This window comes from Anas platyrhynchos, chromosome 5, assembly GCF_047663525.1.
Source record: "Anas platyrhynchos isolate ZD024472 breed Pekin duck chromosome 5, IASCAAS_PekinDuck_T2T, whole genome shotgun sequence".
Classification (NCBI taxonomy): domain Eukaryota; kingdom Metazoa; phylum Chordata; class Aves; order Anseriformes; family Anatidae; genus Anas; species Anas platyrhynchos.
In genome coordinates this window covers 9,309,923-9,335,967 of record NC_092591.1, presented here as the reverse complement: position 1 = coordinate 9,335,967, position 26,045 = coordinate 9,309,923, and the positions used below count along the sequence as shown (strand labels likewise).

General features: G+C 39.1%; 1 protein-coding gene across 1 annotated transcript in view; it reads left to right on the top strand.

Moving 5' to 3' along the window:
- The first annotated feature begins 4,595 nt into the window (after window positions 1–4,595).
- The window catches only part of ADSS1 (adenylosuccinate synthase 1), a 28,690-nt gene continuing 7,240 nt past the window's right edge, over window positions 4,596–26,045 (top strand). Inside the window, exons 1-9 of the mRNA XM_038179972.2 lie at window positions 4,596–5,011; window positions 18,160–18,262; window positions 19,705–19,767; window positions 20,574–20,624; window positions 20,952–21,018; window positions 22,142–22,249; window positions 22,607–22,688; window positions 23,677–23,803; window positions 25,021–25,175. Coding sequence (XP_038035900.1) covers window positions 4,829–5,011; window positions 18,160–18,262; window positions 19,705–19,767; window positions 20,574–20,624; window positions 20,952–21,018; window positions 22,142–22,249; window positions 22,607–22,688; window positions 23,677–23,803; window positions 25,021–25,175 — 939 coding nt within the window. The 5' untranslated portion in view covers window positions 4,596–4,828. The remainder of the gene's footprint in view (window positions 5,012–18,159; window positions 18,263–19,704; window positions 19,768–20,573; window positions 20,625–20,951; window positions 21,019–22,141; window positions 22,250–22,606; window positions 22,689–23,676; window positions 23,804–25,020; window positions 25,176–26,045) is intronic.

Sequence of the window (26,045 nt, the reverse complement as noted above, 5' to 3'; positions counted from 1 at the left end):
CAGTGTGGTGTTTGCCTTTTTTTTGTGGCCACATAACATTTTGACTCCTATTCAGAGAAACATCATGGACTGCAGTGTGATTCTTCTTGTTTCTGACTATGTGCCATCTGCAGATTCAGCAAGTGCACTTTCTGTTGCATGCTCCAAATCTTTCATGAGAAGACAGAAGAAATTTTGAATCACAAGCAGAGCCTTCACAATTTGATCTGCACTTTGTCCATATAAATTCTTTACTGCTCCCGGAGTACAGTTCTTCAAGTGTTTCTGCACCACTATAGTATTTGTATCAGGGCAGTGAGCAAACAAATGTTTGGTGAAAATGTAGGTCTGAAAAGAGACAGTTTAATTTTGATTACTTTATTCTGCAGTAAATCTAAAGTGAATTGTTTTAGTCATCTAGGCATATATATCTCGTATTTGTTGACCTGAAGTTAAAAGTGTGTGTTTAATCTAAGTAGGCAGATCTTTGAACATTTTTCTGTGAAACTGCTAAAATTAAGCATTGTTAGGTGGATTGGTTCTAATGGATGAACTCCGAGGTACAGGCAGCTCCCCTGAGATCCTAATGCTGATTCTTTGTCAGGACCAAGCACCAGGGGACAGGGAAACCACATACCTGCAGCCTTTACAAGTCCCATGTCACTCTGCATGGCCTCCCTGTTAATCTCATGCATTTCTCAATCTGCAAGTCAAACATTTGCTTTGAACTGAGCAAAACCCACCTTGAAGATTAGATTTTTTTCTCATGTTAAACACAAAATGCATTTAAACCCATTGATTTCAGTGGATTTCAGTTTGTTTCTTAAATTGGTATGAGAAGAAAAATAAATCTCTTCAAGTCAGCTGCTTCATACATCTTCTATGCAATGTTAATGTTTTGAACTTTTATAAATATATTTTTTTTTCTCCTGGTAGATTAGTTTATAAAGTTTTCATTATTATTTTCACAAGAAACAGCTTATGGAAATGGAAGGTTTAATACTGCTAGCACTGGAAAGAAAATGTAGCTGGAGTTTCTGAATATCTCAGAAATACAGTGGATACGATTACAGAAATGCTGAAGAGACTATCAAATATTCTTCAAATTTCCTAAATCTGAAACAATATAAAAAGAAAAACACAGAACATTTTAAAGTACTTTTTGGCTATGAGGAGCTGAGAAGCTGCACCTTTCTTTGCACAAAAATGTGCAGAAATTTCCTCCAAACCAGTCACTGGCTGAGAGACACAAAGAAAAAAAAATTAAAAAAAAAAAAATAAAATAAAAAAGGAGAAAAAAAAAAAGAAAAAAAAAAAAGCTGAAAAAACTGTCATCTGTTAAAAAGACTAGGTTCTGTCCTTAAGCAGGGCAATTTACACTATATATATATTCATCCCAGGATTATTTTTATTTAAAAACAAACAAACAAACAAACAAAACTGAGCATAACCAGCTAGCCAACCAAAAGAACAGCAGTACTTCTACTCCGGAAAACTATGTGGATGGAAGGTATGATAAAGAGAGGAAAAAAAGCCATGCCACAATGGCAATGCTAATCATTCATCAAAAATCATTACAATATATAGCTCTGGGAGCCTGTCTTTGGATTGTAGCTCTATGAAGGTTCTCCTGCAGAGGAACAGCACCAGCAATATATATTTCTTGCAGCAAAGAGCATTTTTATATCCAAGATATGTTGAGCTGTGACAACTGAGTGACACTGCTGATGATTTTTGCTGTTTACAACCCATAAAAAATCCATAAATGTAATGCCTGACAAATAATTATTCCGCAACGAGATAACTCTCTTTATTATTTAATGAATAACATGATTTTGCTATTAGGCAGCAAAAACTTGGAAGATTTGATGGAACTGTAAGGAAAGCTCTAGAGGAAACTTTGAAAGAAAATAAAAGCTTGGAGGTGAATGAAACTGGGATAAAGCACAAAAGGAATGAGCAAAAGCAGAAAGAGATCACTGGCACAGGCTTCCTTTGCCTGCTATTGAGACAGAACAAATGTAGGTAGGTATGTATTTCATTAAGATACTCAGTGTGGTACTGAACACGGGGTGAGTACAATTACAGAGGGAAATAAGGTATTAAGTAAAGAGAAGTTTAAGTCACTAACAAGAATTTCAGCTGCGCAGCAGGAACAGGCTGCCTGCAAATGGTTGAGGAGACGGCAGAACAGTGCAGAAGTTTCTCAGTTAGGTTCATGAGCTGCCAGTGCATGGCTGTAATGAGAAACAGAGCCAGTGCTGGCTGTTCCAGAAGGAACAAGTTTGAGCTCAGCTGGTCTGGGATGCTGGGCAGCTCTAAACTGGCTGGTACTAAAGTGAGAAGCCCAAAGAGTCAGGGGTAAAGCCTATGCTTGAGTTGTGGCCAGACATCTGGTACATATGGGACCAAAGGAATCGAGTACCTTAAAGGACTTTGCAGTAATCTTCCATCCTTACAACTGAAAGAATGGTCAAGACAAAAGTAAAGGTTAAATTTTTAGAGTGCAAAATTCTGAAACCCAAGCTGGAGGCTTGTATTTCAGGCCACGTTAGACTGCACATGGCATCTGAATGTGAAGAATATATATGCAAAATGCCAAGTAGCTGTATCTTGCATGTGAAGTGCAAATGGCAGAAAGAGGTAGCAGCATTTCAATGTGTGGAGAAGTGTGGGAGAGGAGCTGACTTTCAACATGTCTGTGAAACTTGACAAGTCCGGGAATGTCTTAGGTGAGATATTTCCAGCTGAGAGGAGAAGACATTAGTTCCTGTGTAGAATAGGGAACTTCACGTGGACCACGGTCTACAATTCTAGCCACCCATGCTCACGAAACACGAACTGAGTTCAGAACAGGTGCACGGCAGGCAGATGAGAAAAGGGAATTGAGAGATGAGTGAAAAACCTTACTTTTTTCAGCCTAGCAAAACGAAGCCTGAGACTGGATGTAATTCCTTCTATAAATACATATGTGGGAAAGTGAGAGGAAGTATTTAAACTAAATGACAATGTTAGCACAGAACATATGGATATAAATTGGCCAGAAGGCTAGAAATCAGCAGACGTTTCTAACTAGAACAGCTCTGGAACAGTTATTCAATAGGAACAGCGGGGTGTTGTATCATTTAGTTGACATCAGTAGTAGGGAAAACTAGACCCAAACATCAGGAGCTCGCTTCCAGTCTTCTCTTCCATATTTATCACCTCCACTGATCAATGCCAAATACTCAGCTGGAGAACACAGAGTGTTAAATCTTCCCTCCCTCCTTTTCCCAGAGGAAATACTGCAAATGCCAGAAATGAAGTAGAGCAAATGTCTGCTCTGCTTGCCACCATGAATGCTGACGAGGTGCTGGAGTCTGGAATATGTTCTCTCCGTTTCTGTGCATGCACACACATAAACTCTCACAAGCATGTATATTTGTATGTCCGTGCAGATACACAGAGCACACAGATGAGCATTTGAAATGGACTATACACAGTCATATTTTTATTTCTCAGGAGTTCGAGTGTTCCAGTAGTTTCCAGTAGTTTCCTTACATTGGTAACAGAGTGTATGAGCATTTTTCTGCATTTTGACCACTGCAAATACAACCTATTTGCATGATCTCATATATATCATAGTATCTCTTCTGAGCCACAGTGAAAAATAAGGAACTATGCCAGGAGGGGACACCTGAAAATGCTGAATTTTTGCCACTTGAGTGCTCGTAGATGTGTGCATGCAGGCATGTACATGCAGGCATTTACATGCATACACATGCCTCCTGCTAACACAGGTACATATGTCTTAGCCTGGCCTGTGATAGCCTGTGGCCAGGTTGTTTTTGGAGGGGCGCAGTCCCACATACTAGGGGTTAGTGCATTAACACAGACATCAAGCCCCTGGTGTTGGCGTGCCACACCAGGGAAGTGTGTGCACCGATCTGTCCCTGGGACATGGCCTGGTGTGCCTCACTGAGCTTATTCGCTTGCCTCACGCTGAAGGCCCTGTGCTTTCTCAGGTCAGCGTGCAAGTATATGCATGGATGTGCGTGTGTGTCCCACCACAAGGCTCTTGGGTGTCACAGGCCACCGGGGCAGGGCACGTGCCCATCAGCATGGTGCGTGCCTCATCGGTGACAACACCCGCGTACACTTCAGGCATGCGCGTGTGTCTGTCAGCACGCGGCTGGCCGTGCTCCTCGGGCCAGCACGTGTAGCCGTGCCTCATGGCCACAGCCTCGCGTGTGTGTGTCGGAGTGGCCTGCGTGTGTGTCCTTATGCTGGTGACAGCTTCGTGCCACAGGACACCGAGTGTGTGTGCGCACTACCCCACATGTGCTGGTTATCCCTTGTGTGTGTCCCACAGAGACAGTCCCAGGTGCCTCAGAGCTGTGTCCTGCGGGGTCACAGGCCCGGTGTCTGTCTGTCTGTCTCACACTGTAACTCTGTGTGTTACTCAGGTCTCTGCGTGCCTCACAGCGACCCAAAACCCAGCGTGTGTCACTCCCCGTGTCCCTCAGCGCCATGTGCGAGTCACAACCACACCGCCCCACACACCCCAGCCCTGCAGCGACAGCCACGGAGCCCTGCGCTCTGCCGCGTCCCGGCACCCCCATGCCACGGCCCCGTGTGCCCGGCAGCTCGGTGTGTGTGTGGGAGGGCAGACGGCTGCGGGAGGCAGCGGAGGGCGAGAGCGGCGGCTGTGGCCGTGCCCGGCGGGGCTGGCAGGCAGCGGGCCCGCACGTCAGCGGGGCGGGCGGCGGCGGCGCCGTTAAAGGCCGGCGGCGGCAGGGGCTGTGCTCGGAGCCGGCGGCGGAGCGAGGAGGAGGAGGAGGAGGAGGAAGCAGCGGCTCCTCCGGCCACCATGTCGGGCACCCGGGCGTCCAACGACCGCACCAGCCACCCCGGCGGCGGGCTGAAGCGGGCGCGCAGCGAGCCGGGCGGTAACAAAGTGACGGTGGTGCTGGGGGCGCAGTGGGGGGACGAAGGCAAGGGCAAGGTGGTTGACCTGCTGGCCACCGAGTCGGACGTGGTGTGCCGGTGCCAGGTGGGTCCCGGGCCGGCTCTCACCCCTTTTTTTGGGGTTCCCCCTTACCCCTTGTCCCTTGCTTTTTTATTTTTTTCCCCCATATCCGTCCCTCCCGTCCCGCCTTCCCCTCGCTTCCTGCCTTCTGCCCTCCCTCTGCCCCGCTGCTTTTTCCTCCTCGCCCCTTCCCTCCCTCGCCCCGTCCCCTCTGCTCTCCCCCCCTCTACCCCTCACCCCTCCCCGGCTGCGCATGGAAATGCCACGGGGGGAGGAAGAAAAAGCCCAGAACTATAAATAAAAACAGCTGACCCTCGGCGATAAGCGACACAAGATCCCCCGCGGGTGTCAGATGGCGGCCGCGGCTGGGGGAGGCCGGGCGGGTGGCAGGGGGTAAAAAGGCGTGTTTTGGGGGTAAAAACCTCCCTGCAGGGCCCCTCGGGGCGGGCAGGTCTCGGGTCCTTGCACAGCGCCTGGAATTTTCTTCTAAAAATAGCCGCGAGAGGAGCGTGAGTGGGTAAAAAGGCAAAAAGTTGTGCGAAAGTACAGGGCTGGCACAGGCTGAAAGCAGGGAGCGCTTCCCCTGGCGTTGCTTATGGATATTTCATTGGATATAGGGCTAGGGTTCCTAAATCCGTAATCCACTTACTGCAAACTAAGTTAGCCGCAAGAGTGATCGCAAATAATTGCAATAACTTTTAAAAGAACCATAGTAAAACGTTAATCACAAACATATTAGGCCCATACCGCTTATAGCTGGCCCTGTAATGATTTCAATAAGCTATCTGATGGTGGTAATTATTACTTGGTTTACTTCAGCTCCCTTGCTATATGCCACGAAGTGCATTGCTTCTGAATGCATGGTAGGTAGTGAAAAGCTACAGATATGATAGGTAGTAAAAAGCTGCCGATAAGGTGATAAACCCAAGGACGTTGGTGTAATTAAGCCTATTGTATAAATAAATATTGCCCTACGAGTTAAATATTTAGAAAGCGGAGGAAGCTTTTTCAATTGGAACAGTAAACTCCCATAATCTTGAATCACCTTGGGGAGAAGTTGCCCTGCAAAACTTAGCTGGTGAATATGTATTAACAGGGCTATAGCAACTTTTCCATCTTTTTTTTTTCCCACCCTCCTCTCAGTTGTTGTTGCTGGGAGTTTCCCTTACTCATAATTGCTCTGGGGACTTTACAAGCCCTAGCAGCAGAGAAGCACTTTACATAGGCCGCAGTCATGTGTTTGCCATTACTACTGCAAGAAGTCGTACTGGCTCTTTTTAGGCTGTCTTTTGAGTGATGCCCTGAGGCTGCTTTTTTAAGACGGCTTTGCTGTCCCTCCAGAGAGCTGACTCACAAGCACAGCCCCAGGCTCAGCCACAGAACACAAGTGGAAGGATGCGGGGCTGTGCGTGCATGAGCCTGCTGCAAGGGTTGGTGTGTTAATAGCAGACTGGGTAGCTTAGGTGGCCTAATGTGCTGCTGGGCACGTCTAGGTCAGCTTGCTGTTCCAGGTCTATAAGACCAGGATGATGGAAGGCACGTGGATCTGGAGGACCTCTGGACTCTTTTTCAGAACAGTATTCGCTGATACAAATGCACACAGCGTGTATATGTGAATACAATAGCATTACCAATGCACTGATTTAACAGAAGCATCTTCAGGATTAGTGTGTAGGGAAGAATGTGAAACACTTGAAAGAGGAGATTCAAGAAACTAATTACTTTTGAGTAGCAAAAGCTGTACATCTTAAAAGCGATCTTTTAAAATATTTACATGCTTTTTTTTATACATCTGGTGATACAGAAGATGTTTTTTAAAAAGTGCTTCTTTAATAATTTAATACTTCATACTTTCAAAGTCAGTCATGCAAGTAGATAATGTTATAATATTTGTCTTTGTTAGAACTCAGGTGGAGTAAGTATCTGAAAATTTGTTAGCCTGTGAACAGTACTAACTAGAGTTCTCTCAGTGGGGTAATGGCACATGATTATCTTATCGGAGCAACCAGTTTGAGGGGAATTTATTTATTATATTATTGACATAATGTAGAAAAACAAACAGCAACAACAACAAAAACCTTCAGCATTTGTGCTGGAACATTGCTTATTTCCTGTTCCTCCTGGAAACCAAGAAAAAGTTTTCTTCATGCAAGAACACTTGTCTACTGGAATAGATTGCTTAATCAAGAAACACTGAAGACTCCCCTTACTAGAGATTCCAGAAGTTGTTCCCTCAGGAATTGTTGATGTCTTAGAATATGGTGATTGACTAGGTTGGTTCCTGATGCCCCATTTGCTCTGTTTTCTGAGACACTGATGGAAACAGTGTTCGACAGTATGTCTTAGTCCTAAGCAAAATGGAAATAGAAAACTAGAAAACTAATAACTGAGAGGGAGATATTTATGTCTCAACGAGGCTAATTCTTCATCACTGTAGGGTTCTCTTTGGTCTAACATTTTAAAAAGCTTTTTATTTTCTTCCCATTTTGGAATAGAATTTAAGCTCAGGGCCAAATGGGAGTTTCAAGAGCTTTCTCAAAATAGTAGTTCCCTAATATTTCTATGAGAGGAAGTATAATTTTCATTAAATATTTCTCAAGTATTTTTAGTTTGTTGATTTAATGAAGAAAATCTGTTGCAGCTGGATTGCTGCTCAGGAAATTACATATTTCCTGGGATACAGGAGGAAAGGCAAGCAAATGAGAACAGGGAGTCAGTCCTTTGCAGGCACAAGGGAAGTTTCAAGTTGTGTTAAAGAAAGAAAATTCAACATTAAACCTCTGACATCTTTAATTTCCCTGAGTTTTTGGAATCTGATTTCAGATGAATGAAAGATTCTCAATTTGATTGCATTGTGTCTGTTTTTCTCAATACTTAGATTGTAAACAATCCAAGTACAAAAAAATACGATATATTCCATAGTTTATTTTTGATATTAGCGATACTGAAATGTTTGACTTAATATAAAATTTTAGCTCACCTGAAGAAATTGATCTCAATTCACCTATATATCTGAAGCATCCTTTCTGTAAGGAGGATATTTCAATAACTTTAAAAGATTCCTGGATATTATGATAGATGATGCAGAACAGAGCTTCTTATAGACTGGTTTCATAAAAACAGATACGTGGGCATGCTTTTTTTTTTCTCCCCCTAAACAAAACATAGAAAAGGCATTTCCAAATAAATGAGTAACAGCAGGCAGTTTAAGGTTGTTAAAGAACTGAGTAGGTTTCAGGTTATTAATGGAGAACATCAAGAGCATTTTTCTCTAAATTGCTCTTTCAGCAGATGAAGGCATTCAGAAACAGAACAATGACACAGTTAATATTTCTTCCTTATTTTGGCCTCCTGGGGCATAGAGCTGTCACATTATGCTATGCAATGCTTTAAATCCCAGGTGTATTTTCAGGGAAAGGATACAGTCAAAGTTCACCTGAAAATGTTTAATTTTTCTATTGGCTTTAGAAAGAGATTTTGTGTGCTTGTGTAAAGCTGTTAACTGTCAGAAAATAAGGCATAAAGAGAGAAATTCACTTTTTTCTAGTATTTTATTGTGTCGTAAAACAAGACGTCCTAATTGAAGTTTAAAGAATCTGCATACATTATGATTATATCAGTGATGAGAGGCTCGGGCATTGCTTGAAATACGGCTTCAGACTGCGTGTTCTTGAATGACCATTCTGTCCAGACACCGTATGTCACAAGCTTCTTCATTGTGTGGCTGCCTTCAAGACTAAGAGCTTGTGGACAGATTTTTCTGCCTGTTTTTTAATCATTTAATTTTACAGACCTGGTTGAGAGTGTGACCGAGCAAACAGTTGACTGTCACAGCTGCAAAGGTGCAGCTCCAGAGGCATCACTTAAATTACATTTTTTCCCCAAAAATCATACATAGAACTACTGTAGTAAGGTCACAGATACTTGAAGGCAGCTGGCTGGCCATACAGTTCTGGCTGTTCCCGTAAATGAAGCTGAAGCTTTGCAAGGTATATTTGTAATAACAAGCTTTCACTGAATATATTTACTGCATGGGTCTGTGTGGATATGAATGGAAGAAGAAATAGCATGTATTGTCATAAAAAGGTGTGAAACGTACTACTCATCTTTGCCAGTAATGGTAAATTACTCATAAGACGCTTTCTTTTTTTATAATAAAGGTGAGTGCCAAGAATATCTAAGGGTTCCTGCTGTAAAGGACAGTAAACAACTCTGCCTTTTCTGATGAAACTTCTCTGTACAATAAATTTTTTCACACTTTGTTGAAAAACACTGGAGGAAAATGCTCCATAAACAATTCCATAAAAGAAAATGAAAGGGAGAAAAGACAAAACAGTTCTCCAAAAGGTCAAAGTGAAAGATGCAAAAAATGCTGCTAATAAATTCTTAGCAGAGACCCTGTGATAGAAATCACTGTTTGCAGTGGATTTGATTTCAGTTTCTGAGCAGATTAGCAAAATAGCTGCAGTACAAATGCATGACTTTCCTTCGCTTCCTACTGAGGGTAGTAACACTGAATCAGCAACAGAGACTAGTCTGAGAGTTTTAAAGGGTTTTCAAGCCATCATTTGGCACTGGTGTTCCCGTGCCGCCCAGGCCAACACTGGATGTGTCAGACCCGTGACACTTGCAGCTTCTGGACGTCTGGAAACAATCTGCCTGATATTATCGGCATTCCCTTAAGAACTGGCATTGAATAAAAACACCCACCAGCTTGTGAGAATGTTTGTAATAAGAAGGGTTGTTACTAGATTTGTTGAACTTCTAATACCAATATGCTTTTAATTTTCACTCAATATGCAGTCACTTCTTAAAACATTGCCTCTACCCATCTCTGTTTGCTTTCAAGTTAAGAATTGCATCAGTTTTAAAAAGGATCGTCTGATCTTTTGAGACAGAGACAAAAATTTTAGCTGTATTTTATACTGAAGAAAAGCCAAAGCAATTGAAATGGGCACAGAAAAACTTGGTTATGGTCACTTGTATTTGATTAATATGCAGTTATTTAGACAGAAAAGATTTAATCAAGACAGTGTACACCAGGGATGCTGAGTAGTTTTCTCGGTGTAGTGGATGCTAACAAATAATGCCAAGAAGGGCTAAAGCTGTAAGAAAAGCATAAGGAAGTTTTGCAGTGATATCTCAACCCCAAAATTAGAGAAAAATGTTGGTAAAGGATGTACCCAACATATGATACAAATAACTGTTGCACATTCATAAGTTTCCTTATTTCCTTTTTCTAGTGGATTTAAGTACCATATGTACTAGAAATGGCACTTTGAGGAATGCAGAGGAATATACCATTGGCAAGTGATCAAATAATGAAAACCAAACAGGCAGAAATGCCTTTTTTTTTTTTTCAGTGGTTTAGGTGTGAGACAGGAACGCTTCCTCTATTTCTCTGTTGTGCTGCTGACAGAGGACAAAGCAGCCACATGTTTTGACTGTCCCTATTGATCCTGGGCTGCTGGGACTGTGCAGTGCAGTGGGGTTTAAATTAGGTCACTTCAATGCGATGAGTACGTGCAGTTGCAGGGGCTTGTTGTCTACTGTTTTCCTCTGTGTTTGTGTGTATGTGTCCTGTTGCTCTCCTTTAGGTGAGATTTAACCCTGATATTTAGTATGACTTCTTTCTGCAGGATAAGGTAGTGTGTAAAGACTTTAATGTCCTAATTATTCAGTGCTTAATGCTCATCAGTAAAGGGACTGACCTTGGAGACATGAGTGTGCCGTGACAGTACAACTATTGTGTTTGATTTCAGTAATGTTTGTGAAGATTGATAATCCTGTTGACAGGCATGCATGAATTTATTTAGACATACATAGTAAGTAGTCATTTGTAGGTTTTCCCTGCAAAAAAGCAAGTAGGATTTATTTTTCTATTCAACACAGAAGGGAGAGGGCTCATTAAGTGTGAGCATTGGTTTCCTTAATTAAAATAAAGACCACCCTTTGAAAATGGAAATTCTCTGGTAAAATGCTTTATAAAATTTTGCTACCAAATTTTATTTTTCACTTTACTTACACCTAATTACGTGCTACACTATATCATTTTAGAACAACATGGTGACATTGCTATTTTAAACCAGCCGCTGCTCTGCGTATCAGCGAGATCATCTCAGGACCACCAGGATTATAAATACTGTATGAGAAGGTCAGGTTTAAAGTTTCCAAATCTCCATAAGAAAGCTAGCTTAATTTCCAATCCCTTCATAAAACCTGATAAATTTATTATCCTCTACAAGCATTGAAAGAAAACAGCTGAAAATTAAGATGAAATGACATCTGTTCTATTTCATTCCTAACTCACTAGCTGTTGCTGACTTGTTTACAGATATAAGAAAAGTTATGTTCATATCCTTGGGTCATATTACTTCCCACAGGGACATGACTACACTTCTTCAAAAAGAGAACTAAAGATGAGGAGACGCGTCTAGATTGTTCGTGATTTTGTGATCCTTTATTTTAGGATTCTGCTGACATTAATCAGAAAGCTTTTTCCACCAGCATTTTCAATCTGTATACCTCGAATTAGTCATTTTCTTTATAGCTACTGCTGGAGTGCAGTTTGTGTTTCGTTGTAGCCAGCTGTCATATTAGATTTTATTTTTTCCTGGCTTGACAAAAAAAATAATTTCAGTTTGAAAGAAAATAACTAAAGGATAAGAATATCTAGTTTCCCTATGGATTTGCATGATGATCAGCGTCAGGAGGTGAATACCTGCAATTCAGGCCAGCTCCTTGTCACCACTCTAATTTTAAAAAACCCTGCTCCCCAGGTTCTTGTTAAGTGTACTTCTGATCATCCCCTAACCTAGCTCTTACCAATGGCTTTGGTTAAAAAAGAAAAGTTATGATCCTCTTCTTGGAAATGTGCTGGGGGTTATCATGTGGAAGTTCTACTGGAGAAATTAGCAAGAAGAAACTTCCAGTAAGGGAAATCGTAAGCCTTTGTATCAACCTCTCAACCTGAATGGGCAGCACTTTCAGTCATCTGGCAGAAGCTTTCACACACCAATGGTTTTGTGACATTATGTGTAAGGATATGAGTGTTCAAAGTACTTAAATGCATTATAGAATCGCAGAATCATTAAGGTTGGAAAAGCACTCTGAGATCATCTGGTCCAACCGTCCGCCTACCACCAATGCCACCCACTAAGCCATGTCCCTAAGCACCACGTCCAACCTCTCCTTGAACACCCCAGGGACAGTGACTCCACCACCTCCCTGGGCAACCTGTCCCAATGCCTGACTGCTGTTCTGAGAAGAAATGTCTCCTCATTTCCAACCTGAACCTCCCCTGGCACAATTTGAGGCCATTCCCTCTAGTCCTATCGTTAGTTACCTGTGAGAAGAGACCAGCCCCAACTCCCCACCCCTTCCTTTCAGGTAGCTGCAGAGAGCAATGAGGTCTCCCCTGAGCCTCCTCTTCTCCAGACAAAACAACCCCAACTCCCTCAGTCACTTCTAACAGGACTTGTGCTCCAGGCCCTTATATTTGTCTCTGTGTTGGATTTTTTTAATCTGGTGATGTTCTAAACTCACAGTAGCATAAATCAAGAGAAGTACCATGAGGGACCATTGATTTACACTATTAAAAGTTCATGTAAAAGCTAGTTACACTGGTAACACTTCACCTGTATTTATTCAAGTTAATTCCAGGCAGTTGCTACTATAAACTAGAAATAGCCATGGTTTCATTAAATTGTAACAAGAAAGAGAATTTATGTAATGGTGTTCCTTCTCTTTTATTCAGAATCGTGGATGAAATGCTATAGACCTGAGGAAATTGCTCAGTCTAGTTAAGAAAACTGAAGCCTTTTTGCAGTTTCATACTAAATGAGAGGTGTTTGGCCTGCAGATGCAGCAGCATGTCAGAAATATTTTAGTTTCATGCAGATGGAATTAGTAGAGCTGGGATGCTTCTTACAGAAAGAGGTGGCCGGGAATTGTGGCATTTATTTTCAGATGCAGATGTCCCAGACTGTTGGTTTGTAGCTGGCGTTCAAACTCACAGATTAGAAACTCAAAGATTAGAAATTCATAGACGATAATGCCAGAAGGGATCATTCTGTAATCTTGTCCGACCACCAAGGACACAGTATTCCAGTAGCAGTTGCACCGCTGCCAAAAGGAGAAGTAATACAATCCCCCTACTCCTACTTGATATTCCCACTTACACTTGCAAGGATCGCGTTAGGTGTATCAGCCCGTGTGCCGAAACTGTGTTCAAGCACCTCCATGTGCTTCCTGGCACAGATACCCCATGTCCATTGTTTGGCATACCTGCTTGTTTCTTATTTATTTATCCTAAACGTGGTCATGACAAATTGTACGTTCACTGCTTACACAGTTTGGCTAAGGAGTTCAGACTTGTGTACTGTTGATACACCACTAAAGTGATTGTTGTGCCAGCTGCAAGTCATCAACAACGAGTTTCTATTTTCCCCATGATATTGATTAACGTTGTTGACTGGCAGAGAACTGATCACTATGGGACCCATCAGAAACATAAATATTTGTAGTTGTAGTTAGAGACCATCAGTAAGGTTTTAAGGGATTTTATATGAGCTGTGTTGATTTTTATATCAATCCAGCTAGTTAAGCAATGTTCAGACATGGGGAACACTGCATGAAGTAAAGGTGCAGCAACCAGTGGAAACCAGAAAAACATCAGGAAACACTCCTCCCACATATGCAGAATGCATTCTCTTGCGCATCGGCTCCGTGGCAAGTGCAGCAGAAATTAATCTGAGCACCAGGACACATTTCTGCCTTATTCAAATGTGTATCATGAGGCTAGGTGGGAGCAAAGAGTTTCTGCTGCAGGTACGGAACAGCCTCATTACTGCTCTGAATGGAAACTGTTTACACCTGGGGATATTTCAACTTCAGAGAGTACAAGAGTTGATTTAAAAATAAAAAAATAAAAATAATCAAACCAGCCTTGAAATGGCTGAGCACTTTGGAAGGTGATTTTGTTTCTTAATATTTTTCGTAGGCTTTACTAAAAATAAGGTAAACTGCATGTTCTCCTGTACCAACCTGTTCATAATAATTATTAATTTCCTTAAAGATATTATTTATACCATTAAGCGGTCGGTAAAACTGGCGAGATACAATAGATCGAGAAGCTATTACATTGATGCAGTGGTTTTGTTCACATAGTATAGAACAGTAATCAAAGTACGTCACTTCTTTACAAGAATACAATATAACAAATAGGTCAGCAATAAAAAATGGGAAAAGCATTTTTGAATAAACTAATATAGTAGAAAAAATCAACATATAGGATTATTCTGCTCTGAAAGTAATGCCTAGTATGTTTCCTGTTGCTTGAAAACAATGTTACCATTCTTTCCATGATCTTATAATCAAAGTTTATTTCCAACCTGAAATGACAGGCATTTTAAATTGCTGAATTTAAAGCACTTCGCTGGTGGTCTGCTGGCTTTTAGAAAAGAGGAGGTATGACTTAAAGCAGCACAAGGTACTAGAGGATCCCTTAGACAAAATAAACTGAAATTGTATATTTTTAATGCTGTTAATAGAGCGTCAACTTGTAGAGTTTAAAAGTTAATAAAAACTTTGTTAAGCAATGCAGGTGCTTTCATAAAACTGAATATTAATATGCTCCTGCAGGCTATGAATGACTTCAGTAAAAGTTAATTTTTTCCCTAGGCACCTGATTAAATTTAAACACCCACTAAATACGGTCAGAAATGAGCATTGTTCAGCTCTGAAACTCAAATACAGCCATGGTCATGCAGTCAACCAGTATTCATGGGTCTGGGCGATGCTGACAAAGGAAGGATTTCTGTGTGTTCTCTGGAGATAAGATTCCTAAATGACACCTATGACTGTTGTAAGATATCTATCATGTTATCTTCAGCATGCTTAATACTTTCTAGTTCTCAAATTCCATTTCATTCCTGGTGTTTGTTGCTGTAATTGATAGCCCCGATCCGATCTCATCGTAGAGGCCTCACCAGGGACTGTCTTTATAGTGCACCTAGTAGGTTTCTTGCATCTGGTACAGTTGTAGTAGTTGCTAGAGGTGCAGGTGGCTGCAAAATGTGTTGGAATTGCTGCAGGAAGGCTTCAGGTTGAAGAAGTACTAATGTTGTAGATGTCCTAGTTGCACTCAGCCTCTTGAAGCTTCAGCAGCTCTCTTAATGGTTCCTTAGGGGCACAGAAGTCCCCACACCTTTCTAGTTTAATGGGAATGCTCATGCCTCCCAGATTTTGGAATATAACACAAACCATTTTATTTCTGGTCATACCATGATTTCACAGTATAGATGATGCCAAAGTAGCACTGATGATTAATCTGTCAGTTGTCACCTTAACACTCCCGTCAATAAAGAAGGCTTTTCAGAATCACGACACAAGGCAGATGTGACCTAGAAAAGTGCAAATGTTGGAAGCTGTATAAAATTCAAGCGAGACCAGTGGACTGTACTGTGATTCACAGGAGAGATTCAGTGAGCTGGGTCTGGATATTAAACAGAAGCTTTTCATGCAGAGCTGAGTGCAGTGTGCTAGGTAGATCTCTGGGCCTTCGATCATGTAATGTTCCGATTAAGTCCATGCAAGCTTTCAGGTTCCCCTTATATATACTTCATTAGAAAAATATGGCTCTCAGAACTTAGATAAAAGTAGAAAAGAAGTAGGTGTCTCTAACATCTGAGCTACCAGACTGGCAATATGTCATCAGAATATCTCTGAAACTCAATATGAGAAAGATATCTAATGAGATGATGAGAAATAATGAGATATAACGAGATGATGAGATAGTGAGAAAGATATCTAATTTACTAAGGTGACCAGGTAATAATTAGAGAGTATCCCACAGACCAGTTATGTTTTGGATGTTTGATCATGTCTGTTGGACTATTCAGTGCTTTGCTAACACTTTAATTGTATTAGTAGAAATGTGTTAAATTCAGCTGTAAAAATATACTCAGAAGACATTTCTTCAGGAAATGCAGATGAACGTGAGCGACATACAAAAGCAGTTCCAGGGCTGTCAACTCTAGCTCTTGGTTAGAAAAGTGCTGTTTTGTAGGGTCTGTCACAGAATTCTTCATTTATATTATCTGTCTGGAGGGACTGAAAGTGGCTTAAAGGTTCTGGCAATTACAGGATATATATATATATCTGCTGATGTTTCTGTGCTTCAGCGTTTTCTATATATGCCAGCTCTCACAGCCGATTGATTAAGAAGTTAAAATTAATGTCCCTTTTTAAGCATTTGCTAAAGAAAGAGACAGCATTTCTTTGGGATTCAGTTGTTCCAGAAAATCATAAACTGTCTTTCCTAAACATTCTCATACCATTACATCCCAGCTTCTAAAATTTTAGTATTTTAGAAAGCACTTTGATTATAATTTAGGAGTGGTTTTCTCTCAGATGGTGGATCCTCAAGCCATGATTTCATTTGTTCATCTTCCTGTTGATTAACAAAAGCAGAATATAATTATAGTATTAGTAGCAACAAAGACTTTTCAAGGAACCAGGTTCCCCATTTTCTCAGGAAGCATGACAATTGGTGTTTATAGCAGAGATTAAATCAGTGTTAAACCAGACTGAGTTCATTTCCATCTTGCCGCCTTCCATACACAAACAGGAAAGGAAAGCTCATTGTCTCAATAGTTACTAGCTTCTTTCTTAAGCCCCATACCTCTATAATAAAATAAGTTAGTTTTCTATCACTACAATCCATCCAATCTCTGGCCTTTTAATTATCATGTAAAGAGGAGTCTCCTGCATGATTTATTAGCCTGCTAGGTTAGCTCAATACCTTTGACTGGATTCAGGTTCCTGGCCTATTATATCTGAAAGGTAAGCTAAATACTGTGGAAGGTTCTGCTTTCTTCAGGATTCTCTGGACAAGTTATAGCTCTGCATTAGCAAGATACTTTAAAGTCCTTCCCAGCCAAAGGATGATCTACCCAGATGTTTGCTAAATCAAGTGAAATTGGTAGTCTCCTTTGTCACGGTATATTTTTAAACTTCACTGTTGACCTCACATCTTCCAAAACATGATAATTACTTTTGTCATATATAAAGGCACTATTTCTTTTTAATGTTTTTCTCCATCCCTACTTCTTTAAAAGTTTTGTTTCTTTTTTGTAACCCATATCTTTTTTCTTTTTTTTTTTTTTTTTTTTAGTATTGTGTTTCAGCATACACACACATCTTGAAAGGAACATTAGTTGCTATTGCAAGCAAATGGGCAAATGAAACACTGGACAAATGTTATGTTATTAATTGTTATAAATGAGTGTCCTTTCCCACATTCATTCCCAGTCATTCAGCCAACACTCTTTATTATTTGCAGATTACCAGGAACATTGTCAGTTCTCCTTCTAGTAGACGCCCTCATTTCAGACACTTCCACATCATTCAGACCTCATATCAAATCCACTAAAATTTGTAATTATTTTAGAAAATAGAAGGAAGTCCTGTAGCACCAGAGCAGACAAGCAGTCGGGTTTCCCAACCTTATCAGTAGAAGAAAAAGCTGCATCGCTGTCAAAACAGCAGGAAGCATTATGTCTACTGAGAAAACAGGATGTTTAATTTGTAAAGTTCTTTGCTGTTTCAGTTTCAATCAAGGCATGACCTTGATTTATTCACTTCTTTCCAAGTCTGTGGTGTCTTACCATTGTCTTTTAAAGCCTTATTGGTAAAAATCTCTTTCTTGAGAAAATAACAACTCCACTCTCAGGTGTGGTAGATGATCATCCAAGTTAAGAATTGCAGCAGGCTCTGTAAAGGTGTGGTGGTGGTTTTCAGTGGGATGACAGGGATACTCTGTGAAGCTACAAAGACTACACATTCCCTGCTTTTTCCACCTCGAGCACCTAGAGAAGTGGCAGCTGGTTTTTTTTTAGTGGGCAAGAAGAGCTTCCATTCAAAAGGAAATGTTGGGAGATGTAGGCTTAACCCCAAAGAAATGACCAGGCACAGAAAAGGGTGGGTTTGTGTGGGTATGCCAGAAATCTCTTGGCTTCATAATTCTCCTGTCTGAGCCATTTTTACAATACTTCTGTATCTCAAGAAACTATAAGGTGGAGAAAACAGTGACCTAAGACATAAACGTGTAAATAAAGTGCATTTAGAATGAAGGTATAGGGTAACTAACCTTGTCTTTCTTTCTGTTCCAGGGTGGTAATAACGCAGGTCATACTGTGGTTGTTGATGGGAAAGAATATGATTTCCACCTGTTTCCTAGTGGCATCATTAATCCAAAGGCAATTTCTTTTATTGGTAAGACAAATTCGGAACTTACTTAATGAAATAATACTTAAGGGCAGCTAGCTACAACCATAGTTCATAGTAACAAGCAAAGAAAAACATAGAATTCACTTTAGCTTCAGTTGTTTGACTTTTCATTTCACTGCTGCTTTAATATGAAGTAATTCTACATCGTCTGCTGCTAGAAAACAAGCTAAGAATCCCCCTCTTTCCATCATGTTGTCCTTTTTTATACTTTGTTATAAGCTTGGATCCTGCCTTCTACTTCTTTTTTCCTGTCATAATTTCAGAAATGTAAATGCTACACTTTGAGAACACAGAAAACAACTGAATAGGCTAAATAAATAATATTATGTACCCCTGGCATCCACGTGCTGACTTCCCAGAAATAGGCCCCAAGATGTATGGCTCTGCTTGGAAGGTCATCATCCAGTCTTTTATGTATATATATATATGTATATATTTGGTTCACATTACGAAGCCGATGTTACATTTCACTGTAATGATATTTGATGCAAATAGCATAATTAAAAAGTTTGTTTTGATTACTGGGCATTTGCCTCCTATTTAAGTGATAGACAAACAGAAAGCTTAGACTTATCCAAAATTATGATCCTTTCCAAAAGAAAAAATACGTACAAAATGTGCAAGAAATGAGTAAATGAGTGTATTTCAGTGAGTCATGGATTTGTACTTTGTTTTGTTCCGTTTGATAATTTCCAAATGGATGTTTGAAATACATGAAACTTGTTTTTTGTTTCATTCTGCTAAGTATGGCATAGTATTTGGCTTTCCAATTTACCCTCTTGTCAAGTAGTAAAGAGTGTAACTAAGTTACCCTAAATTTAGGCAGAGACTGTTTGCAGATATTTCTGTTCCCAAGAAGGAAGTAGCAGCTGTTTTCAGCCCACTACATCATTAATCCTCCACATCTCATCAGTTCTGTATTGCTTGTGGATCTTAAATTGTAGCTCAATAGTAGGGAGAAGGCATTGCTAATGTATTACAGCACTGGTTTGAGTTTGGTTTGAGATAAATGCATGAATACTGAGGAAAATTTAAATATTGTCACACAGACTTGTCAGTGTTATAAGGCTGCAGACTTCTTTGAGCTTTCATCAGTGAACAATGGCAACTAAATTCCTTGTTCAGAGTCCACCACAAACAACGAAAAGAATTTGCTTTAGTCAGCTGACTTTGGATCAGGCCCTATGTTCAAACCTGAAAATAGCAAGTTCTGTTCTTTCTGATCTTAGCAGACTTGCAGCTGCTTACCCAAAGTGAAGATTTATCAAAAAAAAAAAAAAATTGCTCAAGATTACATAGTGAGAAATGTGAGAAACTTACTCTTCCTTTTTAAATAAAATTTCAGACAGCGAGTATTTGCATGCCTTGCGTCCTAAGAATGAGCATTTTATTGCTTGCTTTAAAATAAATCTTTTGTGTTCCCAAAGGTAACGGAGTAGTTATACATTTACCAGGCCTATTTGAAGAAGCTGAAAAGAATGAGAAGAAAGGTTTGTATCAAGTAATTTAACCTTGCTTGACATTGTCAGCCAGGTTGAGGTTTTTTATTAAGCCTTAGTTTATAACCATAAATATTCAGTGCGATAACATTCTGGATTTTAAATAATGAAGAGAACAGTATTCAAAATTGTGTTATAGTCTTCAAAGAGATCTTCAAAAGTAATCTTTTCATGGGTTTTCATAGCGATATGTGACATTTTAAACTATATCAGATAGAAAATAAAATCCTTACGTGTGTTGCTGCAAAGCTCCATTTTACCTCAAAGGGTAATGATTTAACCAAGAGTTTCTTTGTCCCTGTTTCTCCAGGTGAATACAAAGTCCTGCTTTGAGCAAGGGTTTGGAGCAGATGACCTTCTGAGGTCTCTTCCATTTTAAATTGATCTATGATTCTTTATGTAAATTCTCTGTTTTCTAGACACAAATGAAGTTTAAGTTTTAATCATATATGATCCTTGTTTAATTTGCTATTTCCGTATAAACTAGATGAATCTTTTCAAGAACTGTGTGTAAGCCATAACATTCTGGTGTTCAAGAAGAACAAATAACTTAGTCCATACCAACATGGGAAAGCTGAAAACAGAAAATGCAAAGCTTGTTACCAAAAACATTGCTGAAATTTGAGAGTCACTTATATTTAACTCATTTTATCTACAGTACTCTTCAGAAACTAAATAAGCTAGAAAAAAAGAGAGGAAAAACTCAAAGTAGATCTCAAAGTTCAACCAATCAGAGCATCTGAAATTGTAGAAATTGTACTTTTTTTAGATATACTTTTTTTTTTTTTTTTATACAGGTTTAAAAGATTGGGAGAAAAGACTGATTATATCAGATAGAGCACATATAGGTAAGTGATGATTGAAGGTTAAGGAAAGCTAAGCAACCATTTGTGAGTTATGGTGGAACTACATTATTACTCTACAAAGCAGCCATGCATTTCATCTAATATGTCTTCATTGTGTTGTGTACCTGAAACAACAGAATTTGTGCCTGCTAAAGAACGATGCTTTATATGTTTTCATAGTACTAGATTTGTTTTCATGTGAGAAGTCCTTGAACTATTGTTAATAACAAGTTGACAACAAAGCTAGTTCTGAAATTATAGATGTCTGTGATTTAAAGAATGCTTTTCTCCTTTGGTCTGCAGTTATGTCTGTTTGGTTTTCCATTGCAGTGTTTGACTTTCACCAGGCAGTAGATGGGCTCCAGGAAGTACAACGTCAAGCACAAGAAGGAAAAAAGTAAGTATTTTCAGCACCTTCATATCATTAATAATAATTTGGAAAACAGAAAAGCAATATATCTATGAAGAGCCTTGCTGATTTTACTAATTCTGCGTGTCTATTCTGTGCCTACATATTTTAGTGTATGAATTCTGAGGTACTACTGAGGATATAAATTCTTACTGCCATTTCCCAGTTCTCTACAACATATAAAGACATTTTCAAATTCCTAACAAATCCTCTAATCTCATTTGTGTTAAAGCGATGCTTCCAATCCTCTTTAATATCAACTAGTGATGCTTTTTGAATCAGGTCTGAAGTGTTGGCAAGATTAGATTATATGCTGGTAATTGTTTACTGTATATTCAGTTATACTTCGTGGAAATAGTAGTTTCTATTTTAATCTTACACAGTATGTAACTATTCGTACTTCATTGTTCTGGTTTCTGAAAGAACAAAAGCTTGTGTGAACACACTATTTTTCTGCATGTTAGTCACCTATTAATGTTGATCCCATTGGACAATTTCAACCAATCTTAACATACAGAGGTCTCAAAATTATATATTTCTAAAATACACATGAAAATAGGCATGCAGATAGGAAAGCGGCTTCATTTTTGTCCTCATCAAGGTAAAGGCTGCAACAGGAGTTCACAAGGATATGCATGGTATAAATAATGATTTGGATGGAGTTTTACTCAAAAAGACTACTGGAATCAAAGCCATAGGAATTGAGTTTCATCACTCACAAACAGGTTGTATATAGCATAGTCTGTGTTGCAGCTGTGACAATGACATTTGTTTTCTTTCCTTTTTAGGAAGGGACTTAGTAGTACTACAGGATAGCATAGTAACCATCATTGCTCTGTTAAAATCTGTATATACACACACACTAAAGTCAGCTTGTTTCAGCTAGATCCAAGGCTTAATGATTTACTGCATACCATAAATATTAGCAATATTTATGTAAATTCAGTGAAGCATGAAACTTGCTTTATACTATTATAGAATGTTGGTGATTGGTTTTTTGTCTCAGAACTTCTGCCCAGTATATAAAATACTGAAGAGCTTTAACAAAGTAGTTAGCATAAAAAATATTTTTGCATATGTTAATACATATTTTGTTTTTGTTTTCAACTAGTATTGGCACAACAAAGAAGGGGATTGGACCAACATATTCTTCCAAAGCTGCACGAACAGGTCTTCGAATTTGTGACCTCCTTTCTGACTTTGATGAATTTTCTTCAAGGTACAACTATTTTCATTTCTAAATATTATGTTAGTCATATATTTTGGCTGGCAGATTTACTTTTAAGGAGATGTTTATAAAAATGTGTCTGAATTCTGTATATAAATTAGCTAGAAGGAGAAGAAACTGGAAAGAATGTATGTGTGTATTTTCTATACTTCTCACAGGTATTTGTCATTTAAATTATAATATTATATGTTGGGAAATGCACTGGTTGAGGTATCAAAGTTCTGTGTATTTTCTTTATATAACTGTCAATGTATACAGTTTATAATATAACCTCACATCTTGCCAAAGGTTCTGTGAGCAGTAACTTAAAGACTGTTCTTCATTGATATGATTCTAAATATTTTACAGATTCAAAAATCTGGCACAACAATACAAGTCAATGTTTCCAACATTGGAAATAGATATAGAAGGACAACTGAAAAAGCTAAAGGTAAGAATATAGCACTTAATATTTGTTCAGTTTTGAGTGAAACCATAGAAAAATTACTCTAAATTGAAAATAGAAAAAAACTAGTTAGTTAATACTTAATTGCTGTTAAACTAATTAATTTAAATGACAAGTGTGTATGTTAAGGAAATAACATATTATAAAACCTTTTTAGTAGAAGTAACTGTTTCCTAATAGAATGTTCTGTTGTGGGAATTAAAATATATTTCGTAATTAATGTAATTATTATTCTCATACAACGTTTTACTTTTTAAACTCCAAATAACTGTGTTGTGTTAAAGTAGTCAATAGAATGCAGAGTGACGCTTGCAGTTAGTGGTTTCATTCTGGCAATGGCTGATCTAGGCTACCTGAAGGACCTCAGTACTTACTAAAGAATTGTTGTAGAATCTGTGTTTCAAGATTCTGGTGTTATTTACAAAAAGTCATTTTTCTTACAAATTCAGAAGAGCCACTGGTAAAACATCTTTGAATATGTAAGGATAGAGGATACCCAAAAAATCTCTTAACTTCCCCACGCTTTGTCTGCTACTAGTTCAGTGCTGATACCCTACCTTTAAAGATACTTTTTTAACATTCATGGGAAGTGTTTTGTTTTGTACTGTTTTTCCTCTGGAGCTTGTATTATTTGTAAGTCCCAGTCTCTATTATTTGTCAGTGTGTCTAGATTATAGTCCATCAACAAAATGAGGTAGGTATACATCATCTTCGTGAACAGAAATGGTATAGAAACTATGGCATTCCAATGCCAGAACAAACTGTGTTTTCTTATATGACTGGTTCAATATATTAATTTGTTTTTAATAGACTATAAGCTAATCTTTGAAATTTTCAGGTAAAATACAGTTAGTGAAGCTGGTATATTAGGATTTATCTGTATGTTTCATCTTTCAAAAGTGATCAGAGTGTTCCTTCCAGCCATTCAGGTAGCGTTACCTGGGAAAGTTGACATTTACACTCAAATTTGCAGGGATATGCTGAAAAAATAAGACCGATGGTTCGAGATGGCGTATATTTTATGTATGAAGCTCTTCATGGCTCCCCAAAGAAGATTCTTGTTGAAGGAGCCAATGCAGCACTACTTGATATTGACTTTGGTAAGTTAAACTGTAAACTCGATTTAACTCCTAAGAGTCTAGTTTTATTTTGATTTGTGTTTATATCTTCTTTGTAAACAGTAGGAAAATAGAGACACAAAATAATCTTTAATAGAATCAGATCTCCCAAAAGTAAAACACAGTAAGACAGAGCTTGTATCATTAATAGGATTAAATGCTGGGGGTTTAAATATTGATTTTTACTGAAGTTTTATTCCAGTGGGGTAGAAATTTCACTCTTAGATATTCTTGTCTTTATCACTTCTAAATGGTTGTGCACCATGTCATGCAGCTAGCCCACTACAGCGCTGCTGAGAGTAATTCCTTTGCTGTGGAGAGAGGATTAAACTAGTGCAGATAACCTGTAAGCCTAGTTTCTTCAGATCTCTGCTCTGCTCTCTTACCAAAAGTCTAATTAAACCACTTAAGTCTCCATGATGGCGAAACAAAGAACTGGAGAGATGCTCTGATCCAAAGTCACAGTGTAGAGATCATGATTAGCCTCCTAAGGTGTAGAAAATTCGCAGCAGATACACAGAGCTACTTGTGTAGGGCACTGGGAATGTCAGATTGTGACCTTTACACCAGGCTGTCTGCGGATGTTGCAGAAATACTTTCTGTGATACATAGGGCAGTGAAAAAAGCTTTACACAGCAACAGCATCCTATAATAGATCAAGTGTCTGATGGAAGTAGTACTGAGATGCTTTCAAATTCCTCCCTTGTGGGCAGTCCTCAGTGAGAGCTGCGAAGGATGAATGCAAAACAACTTGTGCATTGGAGCAGATCACACATACTTGATACCTCCTCATGTGTAAGAAAGTAGTACATTTTCGTATTTGGCTGTGTGACGTTCTTGATCACTAATAACATGTTTATACAAAAATGCCAGGAAAAGTCAGCTATTTGACTGGAAAAAGTCATTCATTTGTGGAGTGGGGGTGTTGTCTGTGGAGCTTTAGAAATCTAAATACATATCATTCACTACAAGAGGAAACAATTCAGGAAAGAACAGCTTAGTTTGTTCTCTTAGGGCAAAGTGGGGGCAAGTAGTAAGGAGGATTTACCTTCCCCTTTGACTACTATTTCAGTTCAGCTTTAGAGCCAAATATACAGACGAAAACCTCCTTGAAAGGAAAATGTTCACATAAAGGCAGGTCAGTCTTAGTTTCTTTTAATCGCTGAAACAGGATTGTGCTGTTTTTGTTTTTCTGACAGGCACGTATCCTTTCGTGACTTCATCGAACTGCACTGTAGGTGGTGTATGCACTGGCCTTGGTATTCCCCCCCAGCACGTTGGTGATGTGTATGGCGTGGTGAAGGCGTATACTACTCGGGTGGGAATTGGAGCCTTCCCCACTGAGCAGATTAATGTAGGTTTACTGTTACAAAATGTAATATATACAGTTGCCAAGAAGTAAGTTCAAGGGGTAAGGGTATGCTGCCAAATAAATAAGCTCTATAACAATGCTAGGTTGTTGCAATCATGAAGACAGGAGTTGCCTGATAAACTTCAGGCATTTTTCTTCAGAAGAGAAAAGCACAATCGTGGTGGCGTTATTTTGCAGTGACAGTTCTGTTGCAGTGAAAGATATGAAAACAGATTTCATCATTGTATGTAGTCTAGTTAGGTGCATTTCAGTGGGTTTGTTGTACACTGGAGCTGTCAGTGCATCTCAGGAAAGCTTAAATTACAAGATAGAATTTATGAGCTTAACAGCCTTTGTTCCATATGATTTGCTGAATAATTTTGGTATGTGTCAGCCAGTCATGCACAAATTCATCAATAAAAAGAGGGGGACAGATTTTGAATCTTTTAAACTCTCTATTATATTTTCATTATTGTGAAACCAGAAAGCTCAGGATATTGATTAGAGCCATACACGCAGCATTCTCCAGGTCAGTGATCTGAATTTGATTTAAGGATGTAGTCACTAAAATCCATACTCTAATGGCTGCAAATGAATTGATGGTATCCTTTAGTTTTATAGATCATGAATGTGAAGTTTTCTTTTTTTTTTTTTCCATGCTGTAAAAATTGCCAACCCAAATGGAACAATTGGTATTCTCATGTTGTGGTAGAACCTGGGAGCTCTAGGCATGAACAAAGCATCTGTTATACTAGACGTTGTACAAGCTTTGGTCTGTCCCAGACATCTACAGTCTTGCCCCTGAAAGCAATAGATGCCAAAAGACAAGACTGAGAATATAAATGCAAGCTCATAAAAGAAAAAATAGTTATG